Below are 26,112 nucleotides of genomic sequence, written 5' to 3' on the forward strand. Positions count from 1 at the left end.
GCTAGCTCTCTATTTGGTATCTAGCTAGCTCTCTATTTGGTATCTAGCTAGCTCTCTATTTGGTATCTAGCTGGTTATCTAACTATTAGCTAGCAAGCTAGCTTTCTATCTATTTGAGTTACTTTCGGGTTGAGTGAACGCTGGCGCGTGTGGCTGCCGCTGCTCATCCACAGAAAAACTGATCCTGTGACTGTAAAGTGACCTTGAGTTTTGAAAGGCGCTTATAAATGGAATGTATTATTATTATTATTCATTCTTAAGCACTTTCTGCACCCTCTTTGTTACATGAAGCAATTCTAGATGAAAGAGGATCAAAGCGTCCTTTTCATCATCAGCGTCCTTTTCATCACTGCAAGCAAGATCATTTTTATGATGATGTTGGGAGCCAAAATGGGAAATGAATCCAACTTGATTTTTTTTTTTTACTTTCTGCAGTGTCTGACAAAAAGTTAGCGGACACCAGGTCTGAAAAGTTGTCTGCCGGCCTGAAAGTTGCCTGTTGCCTGCCCCATTTTTCACAACTTGAAACACAATAAAACGACTAATCGCAAAAAAAAAACTTTTTTGCGGAGTATAAAGATTTTTTTTTAATTAAAGGACAACTGCGCCTCCGGTCAAGTTGTGTCCATAATTTGTAAAATCACTTCAAATTACTTTTACTGAGCGTATTTTACAAAAATTCCACCGCATATAACTATATTTTACGTTTTAAAGGACAACCGACGTCACTTTTTTGTTTTTTAACTGACATCAGAAAAACGTGTTATAGCATCTAAAATACCCAAAACAGTACGCAGTATGATATTTTTAGTCAAATGCAAAACACCAATAAAAATTACTTAAAATGTCCAAAATCTGCAAAAAAATTGAGCCGCGAGTTGGGCATTTTCAGAAAGTCCCGCCCCCAGTTCATGACGTCACGCCAAGACGTCTTGCATTGCTTGTGAATCAAAACAATGGGTTCAGATTCGGAGAATATGCTTTCTTGTTACACATCCAGTTCTGAATATGATTCAAATACTTCTGAAGAGGAAAACATACATGTTTGCAATCGATTAAATAATTTATTTGTGCAATTTTGAGGCAACATTGGGGAGAAATCTCTCACACAAAAAAAAGGCACAAATGGCGACCTCCTGTGGCCACCTCTGTTTCCACTGGCTGATAAATTCGTTACATGGCGCTTGGACGCCCTCTTCTGGCCTTCTGGCGGCTTTTGGGTGCAACACGAGGTCCCCAGACCAAACAAGTACAGCAAAATACATTGACGTGATGGAAGGACCGCTACAATGCGTCTTTTTTACGGTCATGGGGCGTTCCTTTTGTGACGTCACGTACGGAGTCGTCATCCAACTCAAAAACAAGACTTCCTGAATATTCAGCACGAGTCTTAAAACTGAAAATATAAGTGTAATCTTTGTCAAATACGCTCAGTAGAAGTCATACAAATTATGGACACAACTTGTCCGGAGACGTCGGTTGTCCTTTAAGACTCTCGCTGAATATTCAGGAAGTCTTGTTTTCGAGTTGATGACGATCCCCACGTGACGTCACGTTTGGAACGCCCCTAACCGAGAAAGCGACACACAATGCATTTTGCGGTACTTTGTTTGGTCTGAAAACTTCGTGTTGATCCGTGTTGATGGCAAATTTAGAAGGAAAACACATAAATAACGTGATGGTGAATCGTCGTGTGTTGCACCAAGACTACTATTTGATGCTAATTTGACACAAATTCCCAGCAGACAAATCAGCCCATTTCCAACGGAGCTTTGGCGCCATCTTCTGCATGTTCTGGGTCCTACACATTAGCCCTGACGCCTCAAAATGACCCGGAAAGATTTATTTAATCGATTGCAAACATTGATGCTTTCCTCTTCAGAACTATTTGAATCATATTCATAACTTGATGAGTAACAAGAAAGCATCTTAGTTGTATTAAGTTCATCCTGTCTACTTGATATCTAATTTAAAACAGGTTCTTATCTTACAGACAGTGTACTGTCGGTGTTCAAATGCCTGACGTTTCGGCGTCTACTTCCGCTTTCCAAGGGGGCTTTCAAAACTCTCAAGTACACTTTACAGTCACGGTGTAATGTACGTTTACGTTTTGTAGCATCATAAACTTTGTTAGCTTCTTTTGAAGCTTTCTTCTGGGGCTGAGGTTCTGTCAATCTACTTTGGAAAATGATATTCAAATGCACGACCTTATAACGCTCTGAAAAGTCCAATTGGCTGCCGAGTATGCAAATTGCCAAACAAATTTTTGTTTGGCAATTTGCATACTTGGCATGGCAGCCAACCAGAAGCCTGCTTCGTGCTTCGGACTTACCGTGACTGTAAAGTGTACTTGAGAGTTTTGAAAGGCTCTGAGAAAGAGGAGTTCACGTGGCTTGTAGCGGCATGCTTGTAGCGTTTGCATTATTGAATAAAGCAAAAAAAAAAAAAAAATCTTTTTTTTTTTCTTGAAGAAGTTGTTGGCCACCCAGGCCGAGACGTTTTGAAAGTTGTACGCCCGATGTAAAAGTTGTACGCCCCGGGCCTCCGGGCAGACGTTATTTCAAACACTGCTTTCTGTCAGTACCTGATGGTGGCAGCCATCTAAAAGGCTGAGCTCCATGTGCTTGGCCTCCACCAGGAACGTCTCATCGGCGGTCGCCATTTCAAACCGCGCATCCTTTGCAAGAATGGCGGGAACTGAATATGCAGTAGGCAGCGAAGGCGATTCTGCAGTTTCTTTTGGAGGATCTTCTTCATTTTGTCTCAGCCACTCAAAGAGCCCGATGACTGCCGGAAACAGGCTGGCGAGGATGCAGAACAGCAGGAAGTAGTTGCAAGAGGACAGGAGGTGAACCATGTCTGAAACAATAAAACTTTGGCTCACGAACTTGTAAATCTGAACTCTACATATTTTGACGCAAATACAATGATTTATAATAGTAATAATAATACATTTCAATTATAAGCGCCTTTCAAAAACTCTCAAGGTCACTTTACAGTCACAGGATAAATTTTTCTGTGGGTGAGCAGCGGCAGCCACACGCGCCAGCGATCACTCAACCCGAAATTACTCAAATAGATAGAAAGCTAGCTAGCTAGCCAATAGCTAAAAATGACTTAAAGCGCCCCAAAACTACTTCAAAATGACCTTGGAAATGGCGAGTTTCAGAAAGTTCATGACGTCACGCCAGGACGTCTTGCCTTGCTCTAGAATCAAAACAATAGATTCAGATTCGGAGAAGATGCTTTCTTGCCAATAGCTAGCTAGCTAGATAACTAATAGCCAATAGACAACAAACAGGGTAATATATCTGTTATGTATTAGCTAGCTAGCTTTCTACCAGAGTTACTTAGCTATCTAGATTTCTATCCGAGTTACTTCCAGGTTGAATGAAGACCTAGCTAGCTATCTGTTAGCTATCTATTAGCTAGCTAGCTAGTTTTCTATCCGAGTTACTTCCGGGTTGAGTGCATGTGGCGCATGTGTCTGCCGCTGCTCACCCACAGAAAACCTTATCCTGTCACTTTAAAGTGACCTTGAGAGTTTTTAAAGGCACTTCTAAATCAATTATTATTATTAATATTATTATTACACATGCTACAAAAAAACTAATAAAAAATACATGTTCTTCCTGTGTCATCAAAAACATTGAAGCCAGATGTTTTCCTTGAATATTTTTGAACTCCAGTACTGTAAGTGGTTTTAGCATCAAGATAATATGGACACCCTCTCCATTCCATTCCATTCGCCTTGGTGGAAAGTTTTGCAATCTCGGCACTCTAACGATGGAAATAGAGAGCTACCTGAGACATGATTCAAATACCAATGGATTTTTTTTTAAAGAAAATGCCCATTGGCATTTGGCGAATAATAGACGTACGCTACATATTGTATTAACTTAAAGGACAACCGACAACTTTGTTTTGTTTCCCAACTGACAGCAGAAAAACGTTTTATAGCATCTAAAATACCCAAAACATGCAGGCTGATATTTTTAGTCAAATGAAAAACACTAATCAAAATGATTTAAAGTGTCCCAAAACTACTTCAAAATGGCCTCAGAAAGTTTCAGTTTCAGAAGGTCCCAACCCCTTGTTCGTGACATCACGCCAAGATGTCTTCCATTGCTTGAGAATCAATGGCTTGATTCGGAGAACATGCTTTCTTGTTACTCATCCAGTTATGAATATGATTCAAATAGTTCTGAAGAGGAAAAGCATAAATGTTTGCAATCGATTAAAGAAGCCCTTCCGTATCAATTCGAGCCGTCAGGACTCCAATGTAGCGTCCCAGAAAATACACAAGACGGCGCCCACGCTCCATTGGAAATGGGCTGATTTGTCTGCTGGGAATTTGTGTCAGCTAGTATCAAATGGTAGTCTTGGTGCAACAAACAACGATTCACCATCGCATTATTTTTGTGTTTTCCTTCTAATTTTGCCATCAACACGAAGTTTTCAGACCAAACAAAGTACCCAAAATGCATTGTGTGTCGCTTTCTCGGTCAGGGGCGTTCCTGACGTGACATCACGTCAGGAATTGTCACCAACTCAAAAACAAGACTTCCTGAATATTCAGCGCGAGTCTTAAAACGTAAAATATAGCTGCATGCTGTGGAATCCTTGTAAAATCGCTCAGAAGTCATTTGAAGTAATTTTACAAATTATGGACACAACTTGTCCTGAGGTGTCGGTTGTCTTTTAAATCACTCAATAATTTGGAACAATAAATAATAATAATACATTTAATTTCAAGCGCCTTTCAAAACACCCAAGGACACTTTACAATAAAAACAATAAAACAAAGCACATAACAATAAAAACATAAGTAAAATGATAAAATAGCAGATTGAACTAGACATTGAAAGCAATTTTAAACAAATGGGTTTTGAGGTGGGACTTGAAAATAGGGAGGGAGTCAATATTACGGATGTTGGGTGGAAGTGAATTCCAGAGTTTGGGAGGAGAGCGGCTGAAAGCTCTGCATCCCATCGTGGTGAGACGGGCAGAGGGCGCGTAGAGGTGAAGGGAGGATGAGGATCTGAGGGACCGAGAGGGAACAGAGATTTGAAGCAGGTCAGAAAGATAGGGAGTGGCAAGGTTATGGATGGCTTTGAATGTAAACAGAAGTATTTTGAATTTGATTCGATGTTTAACAGGTAGCCAGTGAAGTTGCTGGAGGACAAGGGTGATGTGGTGAAAGGAGGGGGTTCTAGTGATGATCCGGGCTGAAGAATTTTGGACGAGTTGGAGTTTATGGAGAAATTTCTGATTGATACCGAAGAGAAGTGAGTTACAATAATCGATGCGGGAGGTGACGAGACTGTGGCTAAGGATAGCAGCGGAGTGAGGGGTGAGCGAGGGACGGAGACTGTTAATATTACGGAGGTGGAAATAAGCAGACCGAGTTATGTTATTTATATGGGAGTGAAAAGATAGTGAGCTATCAAGGATGACACCCAGGCTCTTGACCTGAGGGGAGGGGGACACGGTTGAACTGTCAATGGTGAGAGAGAAACTGTTAGTTTTGTGGAGGGTGGATTTGGTACCGACAAGTAGAAGTTCAGTTTTTTCACTGCTAAGTTTGAGAAAGTTACGGGAAAGCCTGGATTTAATTTCTGAGAGGCAAAGTGAGAGGGATGAAGGTGGAGGAGAGGCGTCGGGTTCGCTGGAGAGGTAGAGTTGGGTGTCATCCGCGAAGCAGTGAAAGTGAATGCCAAACTTACGGAAAATATTGCCAATAGGAAGTAGGTAGATAATAAAGAGAAGTGGCCCCAGGACAGGCCCTTGAGGCACACCAGAGGACACAGGAGAGGACCGTGAGGTGAACGAGTTGATTTGGATAAATTGTGAGCGATCAGAGAGATAGGAATGAAACCAGCGAAGTGGGGTGTGGGTGATGCCTAGAGTTGAAAGTCTGTCGAGCAGGATAAGGTGGGAAATGGTGTGAAAAGCTGAGGTCAGGTCAAGAAGGCTGAGGATGGAGAGTGAACCGGCATCGGCTGCCATAAAAAGATCATTTGTGAAGTTTATGAGAGCCTATACAGTACTGTGGCGGGGGCGGAAACCAGACTGGAATTGTTCATAGAGGTTATTGTGAATAAGGTGAGAGTGAAGCTGGGACACAACTGTCTTTTCAAGGATTTTGGCGATGAATGGAAGGTGGGAAATAGGACGTAAGTTATTGAAATCGTTTGGATCTGAGCCAGGTTTTTTCAGGATTGGAGTAACAGCTGCGGTTTTGAGTGGGATAGGAACAATTCCAGTTGATAATGAGGAGTGAATAATGGTTGAAATTAATGGGAGAAGAGAGGGTAGGCAGGGCTTGATAAGGATAGTAGGGAGGGGGTCGAGTAGGAGTTCTTGGATTTGGTGATAATGTCTAAGATTATAGAGGGATGGGGGAGTTCAAAAGCGGAAAGTCGTTGGGAAGGAGTAGAAAGGCTGGGAGGGGGGGGGGGACAGAGGACCTGAGGTGCTGATGGATTTTGTTGATCTTTTCACTAAAAAACATAAGCAGAGTGTTGCATGTATCAGAGGAATAAAAGTGTGAGGGGAGAGAGATAGAAGGTTGTATGATTTTGTGATACAGGGAAAAGAGGACCTGTGAGTTTCCAGGATTAGAGTCAATGAGTCCAGAGTAATATTGTGATTTTGCGCCTGAGATTGAGTCCTTGTAATGGGTGAGGTGAGTTGTGTACATATCCTTGTGAGTAGTGATCCCGGTCTTCCTGTAAGGCACAGGTGTCAAAGTCAAGGCCCACCGGCCAAATCCGGCCCGCCACATCATTTTTTTTCGGCCCGCGAAAGCAAATCAAACTTCTGTGTAAGCTCTCAGTCGTACAGGAGTGGTCCATCGATGAGAAGGTTTCTTCAGCCGTCATCTGTACAAAAGTGAAGGTTTCGGACGTTTCGCCTCCTATCCAAGAGGCTTCGTGAGCGAACTAAAGTCTGACTGGTCGTATCGGCCCCATTTATATATCCCTAATGTCCAGACCTGGTGGCGCCGGACACAGCTATGATATGTCCCTACTCTCAGGTTGGGGGTAGGGACCTATCATAGCTGTGTCCGGCGCCACCAGGTCTGGACATTAGGGATATATAAATGGGGCCGATACGACCAGTCAGACTTTAGTTCGCTGACGAAGCCTCTTGGATAGGAGGCGAAACGTCCGAAACCTTCACTTTTGTACAGATGACGGCTGAAGAAACCTTCTCATCGACAAATCAAACTTGTTACATTCCATGACGATTGCTAAAATCTGAGCCAAAATTTCATATTTTTGGATGTCAACCACAATAAAAGTCATTATTCTTGACTTCAGATTTGAAAACGAGTTATTCATTAATTTGCTGTTTGCTCTATATGTAATATTTGAAGGGATTTAAACATTCTAATGGGTTCCCCAAATTCATAACGGCCCTCGAGAGGAAACCATAACTACAATGTGGCCCGCGGCAAAAAATGACTTTGACACCCCTGCTGTAAGGTCTTTCCAGTTGGCGAGTTTTTGTCTTGATGGAGCGGAGATAGGCGGTGAACCAGGGGGCGGACCGGGTAAATTGGACAGACCGGGACTTTACAGGAGCAAGGGCGTTGAGGGTGTTCGTGAGGTTGGTGTTGTACCGGGAGCCAAGTTCATCAGGGGATGAGTTGTAGTCTGGAGTCAGGGTGGCAATCATCTCAGCGAGTGTGGCAACGTTGATGCCCTTGATGTTGCGATATGTGATGACACGGGGTGGTTAGGGGAGAGAGAGGGTGATGGAAACGTTGAATGAAACCAGGAAATGGTCTGTTATAGGAAGTTCATTAGCCGTGCAATTCTTTGGGATAAGGCCAGACATGCAAATGAGGTCCAGGGTGTGGCCTTTTATGTGGGTGGGAAAGTCCGAGAATTGATGCAGACCAAAGCTGTCGAGTGAGGAGGTGAAGTCTTTAGTGAGGGGAAGAGTGTAATTGTCCATGTGGATGTTGAAGTCCCCGAGAATAATTACATTTGGTGACAGGGTGGAGAGGTGTGTGAGGACATCAGAGAATTCTTTTAGAAAGTCACAATGTGGTTTTGGTACACGGTATACAATGGCTATGATAGTGGGCGAGGGTCCAGAAATTTTACATGCAAGGCATTCGAATGATAGTGTTTCCTGGAGTGAAACTTGAAGGATTTTCCAGTTCCAGAACCGAGAATCGCCAGTGGCACGCTCGTCCATCGGGAGCGGAACTTCAGCAGCTCGGCCGCCGAGTACTGTAGCCGTCCAACAGGTCGATGGAGAAGCAATCTACAGTGAAACCTCAGTTTTCAAACATATTGCTTTTAAACCAAATAAATTCGTGTTTTTTATGCTCAGTTGACAAGCGAAAATAGGTTCTCGACTAATCTGAGTGCACATGAACGCACCACTCGAGTCCCCTCCGTGCCTTCTACGTCATTTCGTCGTTTTGTGTCTCATTGTGACTAAAGAGTTGGATGTTTCTCTTTATTCGTAAGTAGGTTCGTTGTCAGATCTCTCAGGCAAGTGACGCGCAGATGCATCCCAGAGCTCGATCGTGGCGTGGAATCAAGTAAGTCCTGCTGTGAACTCCGTCCAGCGCTCTGCGAGTCCATGCGATTCTGCCCGTGATTCCTCTGTCCCGCGCTACTTATATACACTTTGCCTACGTGGGAATGTGTCAGCCTGAGATGTACTTGAAAGACATCAAAGGGCATGAATGACATCAAAGGGTTGAAAGGCGCACTTTAAAGGTGTACACACATCATCGCCACGGTGCGCACGTGTGACGCCACACGTTTTCCTTGAATATTTTTGAACTACAGTAAGTGGTTTTAGCATCAAGATAATATGGCCACCCTCTCCATTCCATTAGCCTTAGTGGGAGATTTTGCAATCTCGGCACTCGTCAAAGGAAATAGAGAGCTACCTGAGACAAGATTCAAAACACCATGGAAAACATTTTTCTAAATATTCCATCAGCATTTGTCGACTAATAGACATACGCTACATATTCTATGAATTTAAATCACTCAATAATTTGGAACAATCTACAGTGAAACCTCGGTTTTCCAACATCTCGCTTTTAAACCAAATAAATTCGTGTTTTTTATGCTTCAGTTAACAAGCGAAAATGGATTCTCGACTAAACTGAGCGCACCTGAACGCACCATTAGAATCCGCTCCGCTTCTTATACGTCACTTCCTCGTTTGGGGTCTCATTGTGACCGACTGACTTAGTGTGGTTGAATAAAGTTTTTTTTTAACTAGGAAGGGGACCAGTTTGGCTGATATCTCCGCAAATTGAACGTTATTCTCGTACAGCATTCCATTGTGAGTAGGCATGTTTGTATTGTTCAATATCAATTTAAAAAAATTGATGACCGGTACACTGATTATAATGGGAAATATTTTGGATTTCAAAAAATTATGTTTTCGAACAGGTTTCCGGAATGAATTATGAGGTTTGAGTGTAATTGGGGAAATGGCTCGGTCGTCAACGAGGTTTTGCCCAGACATGCCCGCAACAACATTGATTATTTCATTAAAAAAACGGCACGCAATTTTGAATAGTTGCACTCGTAATGCACGCATCGTTTATCGACAATCGTAACACAGAGAGAAGGATTTCATCCCGACTAAACTAAAATTATGCATAAAACATTTGCAGGTGAACTAATTTGTAAACATTCGACTCGAAAAAAATGACTTGTCGTTAAATGAAGTTTAAAAAACATTTTTTTTAAACTTACCTGTCGTACAATGTTGGGAGAAATTTGTTAAGAGTAACCAATTTCTTGGAGTTGTCCTCGGCTGATGGAAATAATGTATTAATTTCCAAACCACATGCAAACCCTTTGCTACAACCCATCAACCAATGCAATTACTCGATTATGAAAAGTGGGCGGGTTATAAGAGTGCGCTCGATTTTCCACAACAGGAAAGTCTTCTATTTGTGCGAATGCGCGAAGAAAGTCCCCGCCTGATCGTGCCGCGGTGGCATCAGATCCAAACCAACCCAAGTTTCTTGACAGCGTTGCACGAGCCTCGTTTGGTTAGCTAACTCTGCACTACATTGAACGAAACGTGGTGCCACTGATCAGAACTCGATATCAAGCCAAATAGTGTATCGATACACAGAAACCGGTGAGAAATTAGTGTTCATTTTTGTTTTAGTTGGTCCCATGAGTTTGAGATGGACCCCGAATTACGAGTTGGCTTCATTGGTGCAGGAAAAATGGCTCTCGCCATCGCAAAGGGCATCTTGTCTGGTCAGTAATCAAGTCTTAACATAAGCCGCACCTTGGTGTTTTAATTTAGCGATGATGATTGTATTATTGTGTCGTTAAAGGGAATTTCCCCCCGACGAATATGAAAGTGAGTGCGCCTTCTCCCAAGAACCTCGGACGCTTTCAGGTAAAATCTCGTTCCAATCGTTTTTGTTTTTTTAATGACAGTTTAATTCCTCTGTTGGTGAACCAATTGATGTTGCACTTTTTATAAATTCAGAAGGAAAGCGATATGAGTGATTAATAACAGAAAATATTTCTGTGTAAGCTCTCAGTCGTACAGGAATGGTCCATCAGATGAAAAGGTTTCTTCAGCCGTCATCTGTACTTCTTTGAAGGTGTCGGACGTTTCGCTTCTTATCCAAGAGGCTTTATCAGCCAACTTACTGGTAGTTTCGGCCCTATATATATATCCCTACTGTCCAGACGTGGCGGTGCCGGATTCTGCTATGATTGGTCCCTGCTCTCAGGTTGGGGGGAGCAGAGGACTAATTCCTGCGGCTCCACTGATTGCTTCTATTGTCTTGACTGACGACAATAGCAGAGTGTGTCACCGCCACGTCTGGACAGTAGGGATGTATAGGGCCGAAACTGCCAGTAAAACTTTAGTTTGCTGACGAAGCTTCTTGGATAAGAAGCGAAACGTCCGACACCTTCAAAGAAGTACAGATGACGGCTGAAGAAACCTTTTCATCAAAAGAAAATATTAGAAAATAAAGTATTACAGTCAAGTTTGTACCCTTTTTGTTGTCAGTTTCTTCACACGTGCAAGTGTTAAAGTCAAATTCAAGGCCTGTGGGCCAAATCTGGCCCACCATATCATCTTATTTGGCCTGCAAAACTGTGAAATGCCATGATACTGTAATTGCAAAAATCTCAACCAAAATTTCAAATTGTCCCATGTAAACCACAAAAACAGTCATGTTTTACTTCAAATGTGTTATTCATTAATTTATTGTGCTTCCTGTGATATGCTTGTTTAAAAAATAGACTAAGCAAGTGGAAAGAAAAAAAATATTATCCATGACACAATTCAAAAACAATATCGAGCTCCAAGTGTCCTAGTAGTGTGTTACTAGTGCAGTTAAAGTACTTTCTGAGTAAGGTTGAATTAGGTAGCCGCAACTACGTCACCGGCAGGAAAAATGGCAGAACGGGCAACTTTTTTCCGTATATCGAGCATGAAATTACACAATTTTGCATGGATTGTAATTCCGTGTTCCGGATATCTGAATTTCCATTGTAGGGAAACGATCTTTGCGATCGTTTCGTGGTTAAAAAAATTCCTATATACGATTTTGTCCGATTAAGGAATTTCCGTTTGACAGAATTATGAGAGAAGACTGATGACAGTCTAGCTAGCTACCTAGCTATCTATTTGCTATCTATTTATAATAATAATAATAATACATTTATAAGCGCCTTTCAAAACTCCCAAGGTCACTTTACAGTCGCAGGATAAGTTTTTCTGTGGGTGAGCAGCGGCAGCCAAACGCGCCAGCGTTCACTCAACCCGGAACTCAGATGGAATAGTAAGACAAATAGATAGAAAGCTAGCTAGCAAGCCAGTAGATAGCTAATAGCTAACCAGCTAGAGCGCTACCCAGCCAGCCAGATAGCTAATGCATGGTATTCCAGAAAAGACAAAGAGAATTGACTTAGCACAATCAAAGTGTCCTTTTCAGCAGTGGATCTATCTATTAGATGTCTAGCTGGCAGCCTGCTATCTATCTAGATATCATTTAGCTATCTAGCTGGCTAGGTAGCTATCGGCGACTGTATCCTGTGACTGTAAAGTGACCTTGAAGAGTTTTGAAAGGTGCTTATAAATGAAATGTATTATTATTATTGTATCTATTAGCTAGCTAGCTTTCTATCTATTTGAGTTACTTCTGGGTTGAGTGAACGCTGGCGTGTGTGGTTGCCGCTGCTCGCCCACAGAAAACTTATCCTGTGACTGTAAAGTGACCTTGAGAGTTTTGAAAGGCACTTATAAATGAAATGTATTATTATTATTATTATTATTATTAGTATTATTATTATTATTATTATTATTATTATTATTATTATTATATTATTTGTTAATTTTTTTTCTTCTTCTTTTGACTTCAAGATGGCGCAGCGAGAACGGGTGCCTTTCCAGCAGCTCCTGCAATGGTGTTTTTCTACTTCTTTCATTTCTTTCATCTTCCTTTGATAACTTTGCTGCTGTGAAATGTAAATTTCCATAATAATATATTTCATTTATAAGCGCCTTTCAAAACTCTCAAGGTCACTTTACAGTCACAGGATAAGTTTTTCTGTAGGTGAGCAGCAGCAACTACACGCGCCAGCGTTTACTCAACCTGTAACTCAAATAGATAAAAAGCTAGCTAGCTAATAGATAGCTAATACATCTTCTTTTCCTTTCGGCTTTTCCCTTGACGGGGTCGCCACAGCAAATCATTGTCCTTCTTTAGAGGTTTGATCCGCATGTTTGTTTTGGCCAAGCTTTTACGTCGGATGCCCTTCCTGACACAACCCTCTGTATTTTTCTGGGCTCGGGGCCGGCACAAGAAGACTTATGTCCCTTTTTGGCTACAGAACAAGCAACTCGCTCAGTAAAAGGCTCCCAAACACAAAATGGTCATCGGGACAACAACATTCAAAAAAGCAAAAACAAAAATAAAACAAACAACAAAAAACAAAAATAAAAATAATAGATAGCTAATACATAGATAGCTAATGTGATTCCTGACTCAAATAGCAAGGTAGCCAATAGATTGTAAATGAAATGTATATTATGATGATGATGATGATGATGATTCTTTGCTTTCAGGAGCTGAACATCTCCACAACTCACTCCAACATTGACGTTGTGTGCCATTCCGATGTTATCTTTATAGCGGTAAAACCTCATTTAGTTCCAACAGTTCTCTGTGAGGTCTCGCACTGCGTCTGTTCGGACAGGCACACGATCGTGTCCGTCGCAGCTGGTGTCACGTTGGCTACATTGGAGGAGGTGAGTCCCCAAGCACCTGACTTATTCGTGTATTATTAAAGTACAACCGACACCTCCGGACAAGTTGCGTCCATAATTTGTAAAATCACTTCAAATGACTTCTACTGAGAACATTTTATAACGATTCCACTGCATATAGCAATATTTTACGTAATAAGACTCGCGCTGAATATTCATGAAGTCTTGTTTTCGAGTTGATGTCGATGCCGGAAGTGACGTCACTTTTTGGGTACTTTTTTCATCTGAAAACACAGTGTTGATTGCGAAATTAGAAGGAAAACTACATAAATAATGCGATGGTGAATCGTTGTGTGTCACAGCCAATTGCGGTCATACGCATAAAGAAGGTGTCAGTTTACACATATTCCCAGCGGACAAATAAGCCCATTTCCAATGGAGCTTGTGCACCGTCTTGTGCGTTTTTCTGGGTGCTACATTGGAGTCGAGATGGCTTGAATTGATACGGAAGGACTTCTTTAATCGCTTGCAAACATTTATGCTTTCCTCTTCAGAACTATTTGAATCATATTCATAACTGGATGAGTAACAAGAAAGCATCTTCTCCGAATCTGAACTCTCTGAAGCCATTGTTGTGATTGTGGAGCAAGGCAGTTTGTGAATGAGTATCCTGGCATGACATCACGAACAAGGTGGCGGGACTATCTGAATCTGGCCAGTTCCGAGCTCATTTTGTGGCAGTTTTGGGAAACTTTAAAGGACAACAGACACCATTTTTGTGTTTCTTAACTGACATCAGAAAAACGTTTTATAGCATCTAAAATACCCAAAACATGCAGGATGATATTTTTAGTCAAATGCAAAACACCAATACAAATGACTTAGTGTCCCAAAACTACTTCAAAATGACCTCAGAAAGTTTCAGTTTCAGAAGGTCCCGACCCCTTGTTCGTGACATCACGCCAAGACGTCTTGCATTGCTTGAGAATCAAAACAATGGCTTCAGATTCGGAGAAGATGCTTTCTTGTTACTCATCCAGTTATGAATATGATTCAAATAGTTCTGAAGAGGAAAGCATAAATGTTTGCAATCGATTAAAGAAGTCCTTCCGTCTAATTTTGAGCCGTCTGTACTCCAATGTAGCGCCCAGAAAATGCACAAGATGCCACCCAAGCTCCGTTGGAAATGGGCTGATTTGTCTACTGGGAATTTGTGTCAACTAGTATCAAATCGTAGTCTTGGTGCAACACACAACGATTCACCATTGCGTTATTTATGTGTTTTCATTCTAATTTCGCGGCCATCAACACGGATCAACACGAAGTTTTCAGACCAAAACAAAGTACCCAAAATGCATTGTGTGTCGCTTTCTTGGTCAGGGGCGTTCCAGACGTGACGTCAGGAATCGTCACCAACTCAAAAACAAGACCCCTCCCTATCTTTCAATACACTTTCATAACATACAATAGAATAAGAAGTTTTTTTGTGAAATTTATTGAAGTTTTAGAAAATTATTGCAATGTTAATGATGTTTTTTCCAAAACCTGCAAATTGCAACAAAATGCATTCACAACAAGTCACATATGCATGAAATAAACCTAGAATGAATTTAAAATAATTCGGGAAGTTTTTATTTGTGGTATGGTTTGAAACATGAAATGCATAGGTTAACCTTGCATTGCTCACAACCTGTTCTTGGCTCGCGCCGAATTTTCTTCTTTGCACACTCTTTACATGTTCTCTTTATATCCAATTCTACTGGCCAATGAAGGAGGGCAGCAGTGTCATTCTCCTTCATGCATTCTCTTTTTCTTTTCCTTCTGTAATTGCCAAACAACTGATGTGCTAAGTTTGTCCTGAATTCCAACTGAGTCCTTTTTCGGAGGCGACCTGTTCTGGTTTTCACTTGATGGTTTGGAGAGAGTTTCATCAGTATAAATCCATTGCAAATACAAATATCCACTAGAAACCAGAACAGGTATTTCCACCATTTGAGTGATTTCCTGGAGATAGCGTATGAAGCACGTAGTTGATCAGCCCGAAAGTATTTGAATGGCGATGGAAGTTCATCAATGCAACAGTCACGACTGTGTCAGATGCCAAAATGTCTTCTTCAACATGGTCATTCATTTCATTCTCATCAGGATCTGGAAAGATATACAGTACATGGGTATTTAAAAAAAAAACATATGGACCTCCGTTTCAATAATCATATTGAGAATGCAAAGCCATGAGGTACTGCTATTAGTGGAAAATGCACCGTTCACTTACAATTATTCGCGTCGGGTACCAAGTCAGGATCAACAATATTATCATGAAAATAGCGTTAGCGTTAGAATGTTCGGAATTCGGGACACTCCTTATTTTTAATATTTCTTGGTAAATAAATAAGTTAGCGTTAGTTTATGCATTTCAGTATCAAGGTAAACCTCTTCTGTAGTCGGCATCCGGCATTATTTGTTATCGCTTCAGCCCGACTGGAGGCGTGACTCGGGATACAGGGAAGTAAAAACACAACGACTGTAGTCGTTTGCCAGGAGGAATGAGTTAAAGAATTTATTCCGTGCCATTTTGAGGCAACATTGGGGGGAAATGGATCACCAAAAAAGAGGCAGAAAATGGCGACCAAGCTCCGTGTGAGGAATTAATCATCCCGTTTCCACAGGCTGGTAAATTCCTTACATGGAGCTTTGTCGCCCTCTTCTGCCTCTTTTTGGTGCAACACGATGTTTTCAGACCAAACAAGTACGGTAAAATGCATTGACGTGATGGAAGGACTGCTACAATGTGTCATTTTGTCGGTCAGGGGCGTTTCTTCAGTGACGTAGGGTGAGGACTCATCACCAACTCAAAAACAAGACTTCCGGAATATTCAGCGCGAGTCTTAAAACGTAAAATACAGCCATATGCGGTGGAATCTTTGTAAAATACTCTCAGTAGAAGTTATTTGAAGCCATTTTACAAATTATGGACACAACTTGTCCGGAGACGTCGGTTGTCCTTTAAGTCAATGTGATCATATTTTGATTTTATTTTTTGTATCATCTGTACATAGCTCCTGCCAGTGGGTTCACGCGTGATCAGGCTGATGCCAAATCTTCCATGCATGGTTCTCCAGGGAGCCCTTTTATTTACAAGGGGGACTCATACCAAACAAGAGGACGCTGCCAAATTGCGCTCCTTGTTGCAGCGCTGCGGTTTGGTAGAAGAGGGACCAGAGGCCTGGATCGACATCCACACCGGACTGAGCGGGAGCGGAGTCGCCTTTGTGAGTGGTCTTGCTTCAACTGCCCCCAAGAACTGTATGACATTGTGCACAGTAGCGGACAGGATATGTCACGTGCTTCACTTCCAATGACAGGGAAGAGAATTTTCCGCCGATTTTTTTTTTTTTTTTTTTTCAGACCAAATTACCAGATAAAACTAAATACAGTGATACCTTGGCTTACGAACTTAATTGGTTCCCAGACAAAGTGTGTAAGGCGAAAAGTGTGTATCCCAAAAATTAATTTCCCATAGGAAACCATTAAAATGAGAATAATCCGTTCCCAGATCCCCATAAAACATAATTTTCTAGTTTCTAATTTTCTGAGCCTTAAAGGGCAACAGACGTCACTTTTTTGTTTCCTAACTGACATCAGAAAACCGTTTTATAGCATCTAAAATACTCAAAACATGCAGTATGATATTTCTATTCAAATGCAAAACACCAATAAAAATGACTTCAAGTATCCAAAATCTGCAAAAAAATTGAAGTGCGAATTGGGCATTTTCAGAAAGTCCCGCCCCCAGTTCAAGACGTCTTGCATTGCTGGAGAATCAAAACAATGGCTTTAGATTCAGAGAATATGCTTTCTTGTAACACATCCAGTTATGAATATGATTCAAATAGTTGCAAATGTTTGCAATCGATTAAATAATTTATTCGGTGCCATTTTGAGGCAACATTGAGGGGAAATGTATCACCCAAAAAGACAGAAAATGGCGTCCAAGCTCCTGTGATGAATTAATCAGCCCGTTTCCACAGGCTGATAAATTCCTTCCATGGAGCTTGGTCGCCCTCTTCTGGCGGCTTTTTGGTGCAACACGGGGTTTTCAGACCAAACAAGTACAGCAAAATACATTGACGTGATGGAATGACAATGTGTCTTTTTCGGTCAGGGGCGTTCCTTTAGTGACGTCACGTATGGACTCGTCACCAACTCAAAAACAAGACTTCCTGGATATTCAGCGCGAGTCTTAAAACGTAAAATATAGCTATATGCGGTCGAATCTTTTTAAAATACGCTCAGTAGAAGTCATTTGAAGTGATTTTACAAATTATGGACACAACTTGTCCGGAGGCGTGTGTGTGTGCACACACACACACACACATATATATATATATATATATATATATATATATACAGTAAAGTCTCGTTATATCGATATCGGATATATCGATAGTCCCGGTTATATCGATACTATTTCTATGCACGCACAGAGAAAATTACATGCAAACAGGGTCGGATATATCGATATTTTTCGGACTCCCTTGAATATCGATATAACGAGACTTTACTGTATATATATTGTGTGATGTCACGAGAGGCTGTGTCCTGCAGGGCAAATACATCCCGCTAAGATGGCTCCACCCAGAGAGAGTCTTGGCCCCATCTGGTGGAAGGCAGCAATTGAAACCACACACCTGCGGCTGATCACGGCTTGAATGGCAAGCAAGGCTCTTAAGGCAGAGAGCCTCTGAGTGTGCAGGCCGAGGGAAGACAAGCTCCATTGCTGTACGCTGTGGAGAAACTGATCGCTGCATGAAACTCATCGCCAGTTGGGACCATACGACGGAACTCTGGATTTGGACCCTTGCTAAAGGCGGCTAGGCTACCGAGGAAGGACATCAAGAGGGGTGAGGCCTAGAAACACCTGGAAAAGAACTGTCTTCAGTTTCACCTCAGAAGAGACTTTATCTTGATTTAAGTATTGGAAGAGACACTATTCAAGCCTCTGTTGCTTGTGAATTCCCCCTGAATCCCTTTATTAAAACCTTTGGTTGTATTCAAACCTGTCGCCCATTGCGCTCCTTGTCCTGTCCCGCTGAGAGCTAGCCTCTCATGATATCACATATGGTGGAGGATGCGGTCACTGGACAAGCGTTAGTCAGTGCATGGACATTGATGGTTTGTGTTGTTTTTCCCAAATTGAAAATATCTTAAATTAAAAAAAAAAAAAAAATGGAAGACATTTTGAAAACCCTTCTCGCAAATCAGGAAGCCCAATATCAGGCTCTCCTGGAGGAGCAAAAGAGCCAATGAACTGAAGGCAGAGGAATTGCTCTTGCAAAAACAAATGGCTGCCAAGAACATGCCCCGGGTGAAGGCGGGGGATTTTTTAGCCAAGATGGGGGTGACGGATGATATTGAGGCGTACCTGCATACATTTGAAGCAACAGCCATTAGAGAAAGGTGGCCAAAGCAGCAATGGGTGGGATTGCTGGCACCCTTCCTGACAGGGGAATCGCTGAATGCTGTCCTGGACTTGACCGCAGACAGAGCAGAAGACTACGACTATCTAAAAGCTGAAATTCTCAGCAGGCATGGGCTCACCAAGTTCGGGATGGCACAGCGCTTCCACACCTGAACTTTCCAGCCAGACCAACCTCCACGGGCACAGATGCACAAATTGGCCCGCATCGCACGGAAGTGGCTGGAACCGGAGAGGAACACGGCAGCTGAGGTGGTCGAGGCCGTTGTCGTGGATCGCTACTTACGGGCCCTGCCCTATGAGGCAAAAAGGATAATCAGTCAGCAGTCGCTGACTACTGCGTGTCAAACAGTGGCAGCGGTGGCGCAGTACCAGGCCACAGCGGAGATGCTGCGAATGACCAAGAGGGAAACCGGCAACACATCTCCACCCCGGACTGAAATGGCCTGCCCAAAGGTGCCCAAGCCCCCCAACACTGCCAAGATTGCTCCAGGTGGTGTCAGAAGTCCACCCAGGCAGTGGCGGACGCCCAGTGGCACCGAAACCTGACGATGCTACAGATGCGGAGAGACGGGACACATCTCATGGCAGTGTGGAAAACCAACGGAAGAGTCCATGCCGTCCGTTGACTCTTCCAGTGCCCACCCTGCCCATTATGCCTCCCTCCTGGGGGGGAGTGACCATAGAAATAGATAGGTTTAGAAGTGCCCAAAGGAGGCAATAGCATTGCGCCCCGCGGTCACCAGGTCATGACATCACCGATGACGTCATGAGTTGTGGCCTCTGACACAGTTCCGTACCATATGAATAATTTTTGCTCGTTTTTCATCGATTTTCTTCCGGTATTCGACGAAATTCTAATACTTTGTGGCTAAATATGTTTTAGAAGACAACTACTTCACTCTCACGTCGTCTTTCGGCGCTATGTGAAGTCGGACAAGTCCAAAAACCTCAACTTTCAAGATCAGATCTGCTTTGGATTATAATTTTTTTATAATCCAAAACATACAATTGCAATTAAATACACCACTAATGATGTATATTTATTCAGAGTCTAAAAATGTTATGAATAATAGAAATGACAGCTCTTTAAGATTGAAAATTCAAATACATAGTATAATTATCTTTTGAGTGTGATTGTAACCAATCTTCAAACGTGAAAAAAATAACATTCATAAAGAATGATCATACTTAATTGGTGATCGGAATTGGACTAAATCAGAAATTGTAGAGGATTAGGTAACACTGTGTATAGTCCAACACTTTTATATTAATAATTATTTTTCAATAATAATGCCAAATTTAAATTGTCCTCATCACTCTCATCATTTAAAATTTCCTTATTTGGGGGCATTGTTAAACTAATTTTTCAGTTAATATACAACCACAGAAATTTTAACAAGATATTCCACTACTTTTACAGCAACATTGAGTGTGAAATTGTTACAGCCAGTAAAACAATGATTAATTAGTCAACCATATGATGACTTGAATGAGATGAAATTTTTTGAAACTTCTAACCTCATTGACCTGCAAAAATTACACTGAGATTCAGTTTTGATCGAAGAAAACTCTTCATCAAGTCATCATTCTGTAGGCGAGTGATATGGTGTAAACGGACAGATAGGAAGATATTAGTGATGGTTCTGATGAGGTCTATGGTATGGTTCTCAATACCATCTCGGGTTATGATCTCGTGTTCCAAATCGAAAAGGGCTAGATGGCCAACTGCAGCAACAACACGAGTGACAATCTTGAAGAACATGGCACATATAATTCTTTAATGAAGAACAGCTAGAACGTACTTATATACAGTCGAAGATCGAAAACAGGACGAAAATTAGTCGCTAAAACATCGCAAAACGAATTATTTTTTTTTTCTTTTTATAGAAATTTCATTTTCACTCACTTGATGAACGAAATTCCTTTGTTTTTCAGCTTGTAGTTGAAGCATCCGTAAGCGAAACATTTCGGCCCCCAACTGTTGTTCCTTTTTACAGCATCCATACGTTAAATCGACCTAAATACGCTCAAAACTATCCTATTTCTATGCCAAACCAAGCCACGTTACTATGGACGCTACAACTCGTGACGTCACTTCCGGGTTTGCCATCAACCTCGTCTCTACGCCACTTCTATTACCAATCTATTTCTATGGGAGTGACAGCTCACTAACAAGGCCCCCTACCTGTCCAGTGACAGTGAATCAACAGGATGTTGAAGCCCTGCTGGACTCCGGAAGCCTGGTCACCTTGGTGCGCCAAACGCTGGTCGATCCGACCAGGTTGTCTCCAGAGAAAACCCTTCCAGTCTCCTGCGTCCACGGAGACACCAGAGAGTACCGCACTACTGAACTCACCATGACCACAACCAAGGAAATCATCCGCACGGTAGCTGGTCTGGTTGACTCTCTTCCTGTCCCCCTCCTGATTGGACGCGACTGCCCGGCCTTTCACCCACTGTGCATACATACATACACATACCGTAAAGTCTCGTTATATCGATATTCTCGGGAGTCCGTAAAATATCGATATAACCGGGACTATCGATATATCCGACCCTGTATATACAGTAAAGTTTCGTTATATCGATATCTCGATAGTCCCGGTTATATCGATACTATTTCTATGCACGCACGGAGAAAATTACATGCAAACAGGGTCGGATATATTTTTTTATATTTATATTTTTTATTATATTGCTTTATTTATTAATGATAAAGTAAGAACATTTTGTAATTGTCGGAGTTCGTTCTCCAGCTTCCTCCACTTGCGAACCATCGACTCGTTAACTTTATATTCTCTCGCGGCGGCTCGATTCCCATGCTCCTCGGCGTAGCTGATAGCCTTCAGTTTAAACTGAGCTTCATAACCATGTCTCTTTGCCATTTTCAGGGTTGTTCGAACAGCAATGTTCTGCATAAAGCACATACGTGCCTGTTCTTTTATGTTCTCGACCACGTCCTCATGGTGGTCTCTAATACCGCACATTCGGCGCACTGCACTACAGGGCGCACTGCACATTTTGAAAAAAATCTGACACGTTTATATGCGCCTTATGGTCGTGAAAATACGTGTGTGTGTGTGTGTGTGTGTATATATATATATATATATATATATATGTATATATATATATATATGTGTGTGTGTGTGTGTGTGTGTGTATATATATATATATATATATATGTATGTATATATATGTGTGTGTGTGTATATATATATATATATATATATATATATATATATATATATATATATATATATATACACACCTTTTTTTCAGACTTTTTTTCTCATTTGTCATTCTCATCCCTGCTCAGAGCTCGATCCCTGATATTTTCCCACTATGTTCCTCTTCAGGTATACCTCTTTGCGGAGGCCTTGGCAGAAGGAGCAGTTAAAATGGGCATGCCCGGCGCTCTCGCCCATAGAATTGCATCTCAGACAGTTCTGGTCAGTTTTGCAGACTTTGCCGTTTTAAGTTTTTTTTGGGGGGCCATCTTGTTGCACTGGATAATAATAATGGATAATAGTAATAATACATTTAATTTTTAAGTGCCTTTCAAAACTCTCAAGGTCACGTTACAATCACAGGATAAGTTTTTCTGTGGGTGAGCAGCGGCAGCCACACACAAGCTAGCGAGCCAATACATAGTCAGACAGCTAGCTAGACAGCTGGTCAGCTAATAGATAGATAGCTCAATAGGCTAGATAGGCAGCCAGCTAGATAATAGCTAGCCAGCAGCTAGTTAATAGTTGGCAAATAGATAGCTAGCTAGGTAGCCAGCTAGATAGCGATCTAGATAGCCATTAGTTGTGCATTTGAGTCATAATAATATCAAATAACCGTTTCTGTTACAGGGTGCTGGTCAGTTATTACTCGAATCCGATAAGCATCCAGCTCAGCTTCGTTCGGAGGTCTGCACCCCCGGTGGGACAACCATCTACGGGATTCATGTGTTGGAACAAGGAAGTGTGAGGGCGTCAACCATGGCTGCTGTGGAATCTGCAACTGTGAGAGCGAGGGAGCTTGGTCGGAAGACGGCGGCATCGGGAAGCATGAAATAATAATAATAATAATAATGCATTTCATTTATATTATGTGTTTACATCCTCTTTTAACTCCGTATAGCCTTACAATGGGACTTTGGCTTATGCATTTAATTGGTTCCCAGAAGGAGTGTGTAAGGCAAAAAGTGTGTCTCCCAAAAAATAATTTCCCATAGGAAACCATTAAAATGAGAACAATCCGTTCCCAGGTCTCTATAAAATATAATTTTCAACTAAATTAGCCTTAAAACTACAAACAATATACCTTATTCTATGTATAATAAATGTGCTATTATTGTAATGAAAGAAATACACTGCACTGTATAATAAAGTAGTTTTATTTACCTTTGTGATGGTCATTGATGGCTTGATGGAATGGAGTGGCAATTCAGAGAGAATTGCTGTTTGAAAGGAGTCACATTCCATAAGGACTGTAATTAAAGAAATAAACTGTACTGTAAAATAAAGTCGTTTTATTTACCTTTGTGATGGTCGTTGATGGCTTGATGGGATGGGGTTCAGACTTCTCTTCCAGTGTTATGAAAGTCAGGTTAGGCATCTTTTTCCAAAAAAGGCCGGCCTCATCTGCATTAAATACTTGCTGAGGAAAGTAGCCTTCTTCTTTCACCATTTCGAGGAATGAGCCATTTGTCATGCGGCGAGACAGCAAGCAGGTGGAAAGATGATAAAAGTTGCAGCCAGATGCAGGAAGGGTATTGTGAGTTATTTTTATTTGAAGTTGTGGTTGATATCAGTCTTCAGCAGACCACAGGTAACACTGCTCTCCAGGTTGTCCTTTGTCCCTCTTCTTCCTCCTCCTCCTCGAAGTGACTGGCTCAGTCTAGTTTTAAAGGTGCTTCACCTGAGCTTCTGGCCAATCAGATCCCAGCGGCAATTGGCCATTCCCAGGTGGTTGCAATCACCTTCTCAGAGTCAATTAGTGGTCACCCAACTCTACCGTTTTGGATGGGGAGAAATGCGCACCTTTCTCCCATCCAAAATCCAGAAAACACAATTATTTAACATTTATTTTGGCATCATGACACGCAGAAGGTCCAGGTTGCCGCATGACGTTATCAGAGTTAATTAGCCGTGCTTTCTCGGATATAATTGGTTTATTCACGCTGTCGCCGGCTAGCTGCTTTTCATTAATTCAAATTAACAGAAGTTTTTCAACCACCTCTGTTGCCCCAGACCGTTGCTTTGACAGCTCGGAAACACCTTTAGCAACACACGCAACTTAGCATCTTGGTACTGGGCTGTTGATTCAGACAAACGCACACCTCGTTCATGTTTCTCAATGATCTTCTTCTCCTCGACAGTAATTTTGTTTAGTGTCTTCATCGGCTCAACACAAGCCTGTGGTGGGGTCTTTTTCGGTCCCATAACAGCAAAAGTATCTGTAAAAAATCTGTGAAGACGATCGACGTGTGCACTCAGTGAAAGGGGGTGTGGAATAGGCTGGCTGGGGCGCTGTTCGGTCGTGTGCTTTAGTGTTCTTCCGCCGAAGATTACTGCGCCAGCCATGATGGGGCGGCGCTCCATGTGTATCCCGAAAAGTAGTGCGTATTCCAAGGTTTAATTTTCATAAATTTAACGTTCGTAAACCGAAAAATTCGTAAGGCAAGGTGTTCGTAAACCGAGGCCCCACTGTAATTGCAAAATACAATTTCGTCTCTCTTTGGAAGATGAAAATATTTCCTTTGTCATTCATTTTGAAAATATTTCTGGTCAGTAGATTGCTATTTAAAACAGAAAGGGGGAATTTATGTCTTCAAAAGCAGAATTTTATCGTTGTAAATATCTGAAATGTCAACATAAATGAAAATGTTGTCAATTTAAAGGGGCATTTCAATACACTTCCTAGTCGGAGGACGGAAACGTCCGACTTGGTATCCTTCCTCGAATGTAGCATTAGATCCGGTACAGTCTGAACTCAACTATGTCTGCTATCTGATGGTGACAACTACAAATTACAACAGATGCATATTCGCTGTTTTGCATTATGACTTTGTATATTTGCAGGTTTATTTTATTGAATATTTTTCTGGCACCTTTTTTCCACAGCAAGGCGATAATGAATAATAAAGGACAACCGACACCATTTTTTATTTCCTAACTGACATCAGAAAAAACGTTTTATAGCATCTAAAATACCCAAAACACGCAAGCTGATATTTTTAGTCAAATGCAAAACACCAATAAAAATGACAGAGTGTGCTAAAAGTGCAACAAATTCAGTTGCGAATTGGGGATGTTCAGAAAGTCCCGCCCCCAGTTCGTGACATTGCCAAGACGTCTTGCCTTGATCGAGAATCAAAACAATGGCTTCAGATTTGGAGAAGATGCTTTCTTATGAATAAGATTCAAATAGTTCTGAAGAGGAAAGCATAAATGTTTGTAATAGATTAAAGATTAATAGATACATTAAAATAGATCGCGTTATGTGTTTTCCTTCTAATTTCGCCATCAACACGGATCAACATGAAGTTTTCAGACCAAACAAAGTACCGCAAAATGCATTGTGTGTCGCTTTCCCAGTCAGGGACGTCCCAGACGTGACGTCACGTGGGATCGTCATCAACTCGAAAACAAGACTTCCTGAATATTCAGCGCGAGTCTGAAAACGTAAAATATAGCTATATCCGGTGGAATCTTTGTAAAATACACTCAGTAGAAGTCATTTGAAGTGATTTTACAAATTATGGACACAACTTGTGCGGAGGCGTCGGTTGTCCTTTAAATATTTTGTGTTGATCAGCATTTTCGACATTTCTTGGATTTGTAAAAAATAATAATACATTTAATTTATAAGTGCCTTTCAAAACTCTCAGGGTCACTTTCATCGCAGGTTAAGTTTTTCTGCGGGGGATCAGCGGCGGCCACACGCGCCAGCGTTCACTCAACCCGGAAGTCACTAGTGATGTGTCAATCGCGAACAAGCCGTTTCTTAAAGCCGATCGCTGAAGTGAACGAAGAGAGCCAGTTCATTCACATTTATTATACATAAAACAAGGTATATTTTTGTGTAGTTTAAGGCTTATTTAGTCGAAAATTGTTTTATGAGGACCTGGGAACGGATTATTCTCAGTTTAATGGTTTCCTATCAGGAATTAATGTTTGGAATACACCCTTTTGACGTTACACACACTTTCTGGGAACCAATTACGTTCGTAAGCCAAGGTATCATTGTAGTTTCTTTCCCCAAAATAACTTATGTTTCGAATGCACACTCAGTTTTCACCTCTGCAAATTCAAAAAATGTTTCATTTCTTCGTTTTCCCCATATTTGTTACCCCGTCCTTCATTTTAGGTAAATCGTAACAAGTTGCGAAATTCAAAATGTGT

At 41.5% G+C, this 26,112-nt stretch overlaps 2 protein-coding genes across 4 annotated transcripts in view; one reads left to right on the plus strand and one right to left on the minus strand.

The window, feature by feature from the left end:
* The window catches only part of bmb (brambleberry), a 25,079-nt gene extending 15,240 nt beyond the window's left edge, over positions 1 to 9,839 (minus strand). For both annotated transcript variants that reach the window (XM_089000054.1, XM_089000053.1), the window contains exons 1-2: positions 9,744 to 9,839; positions 2,585 to 2,859 (exon numbers count right to left, since the gene is read on the minus strand). In XM_089000054.1, the coding sequence (XP_088856180.1) occupies positions 2,585 to 2,857 (273 nt within the window). In that variant the 5' untranslated portion in view covers positions 2,858 to 2,859; positions 9,744 to 9,839. The remainder of the gene's footprint in view (positions 1 to 2,584; positions 2,860 to 9,743) is intronic.
* Positions 8,547 to 26,008, plus strand: pycr3 (pyrroline-5-carboxylate reductase 3). Of its 2 annotated transcripts, none has more exons than XM_089000059.1 (7): positions 8,547 to 8,563; positions 10,168 to 10,262; positions 10,343 to 10,407; positions 13,099 to 13,281; positions 16,296 to 16,508; positions 22,075 to 22,167; positions 22,576 to 26,008. In XM_089000059.1, exons 2-7 carry the CDS (start codon positions 10,187 to 10,189, stop codon positions 22,780 to 22,782), a joined length of 837 nt encoding a protein of 278 aa, XP_088856185.1. In that variant the 5' UTR covers positions 8,547 to 8,563; positions 10,168 to 10,186; the 3' UTR covers positions 22,783 to 26,008. The 2 variants fall into 2 exon arrangements, with proteins under 2 accessions (XP_088856185.1, XP_088856186.1); XM_089000060.1 differs by lacking the exon at positions 8,547 to 8,563 and adding an exon at positions 9,215 to 9,324.
* Positions 26,009 to 26,112: the final 104 nt, after the last annotated feature.

This window comes from Hippocampus bargibanti, linkage group LG07, assembly GCF_051943395.1.
Source record: "Hippocampus bargibanti isolate YZ-2025 linkage group LG07, ASM5194339v1, whole genome shotgun sequence".
NCBI lineage: Eukaryota > Metazoa > Chordata > Actinopteri > Syngnathiformes > Syngnathidae > Hippocampus > Hippocampus bargibanti.

Bases quoted from the DNA above. Each gene is read 5' to 3' on its own strand.
- pycr3 (XM_089000059.1), top strand. From the start codon at position 10,187: ATGGACCCCGAATTACGAGTTGGCTTCATTGGTGCAGGAAAAATGGCT. The intron at 10,263-10,342 runs GTCAGTAATCAA...GTGTCGTTAAAG, and splicing joins CGCAAAGGGCATCTTGTCTG to GGAATTTCCCCCCGACGAAT. The intron at 10,408-13,098 runs GTAAAATCTCGT...CTTTGCTTTCAG, and splicing joins AGAACCTCGGACGCTTTCAG to GAGCTGAACATCTCCACAAC.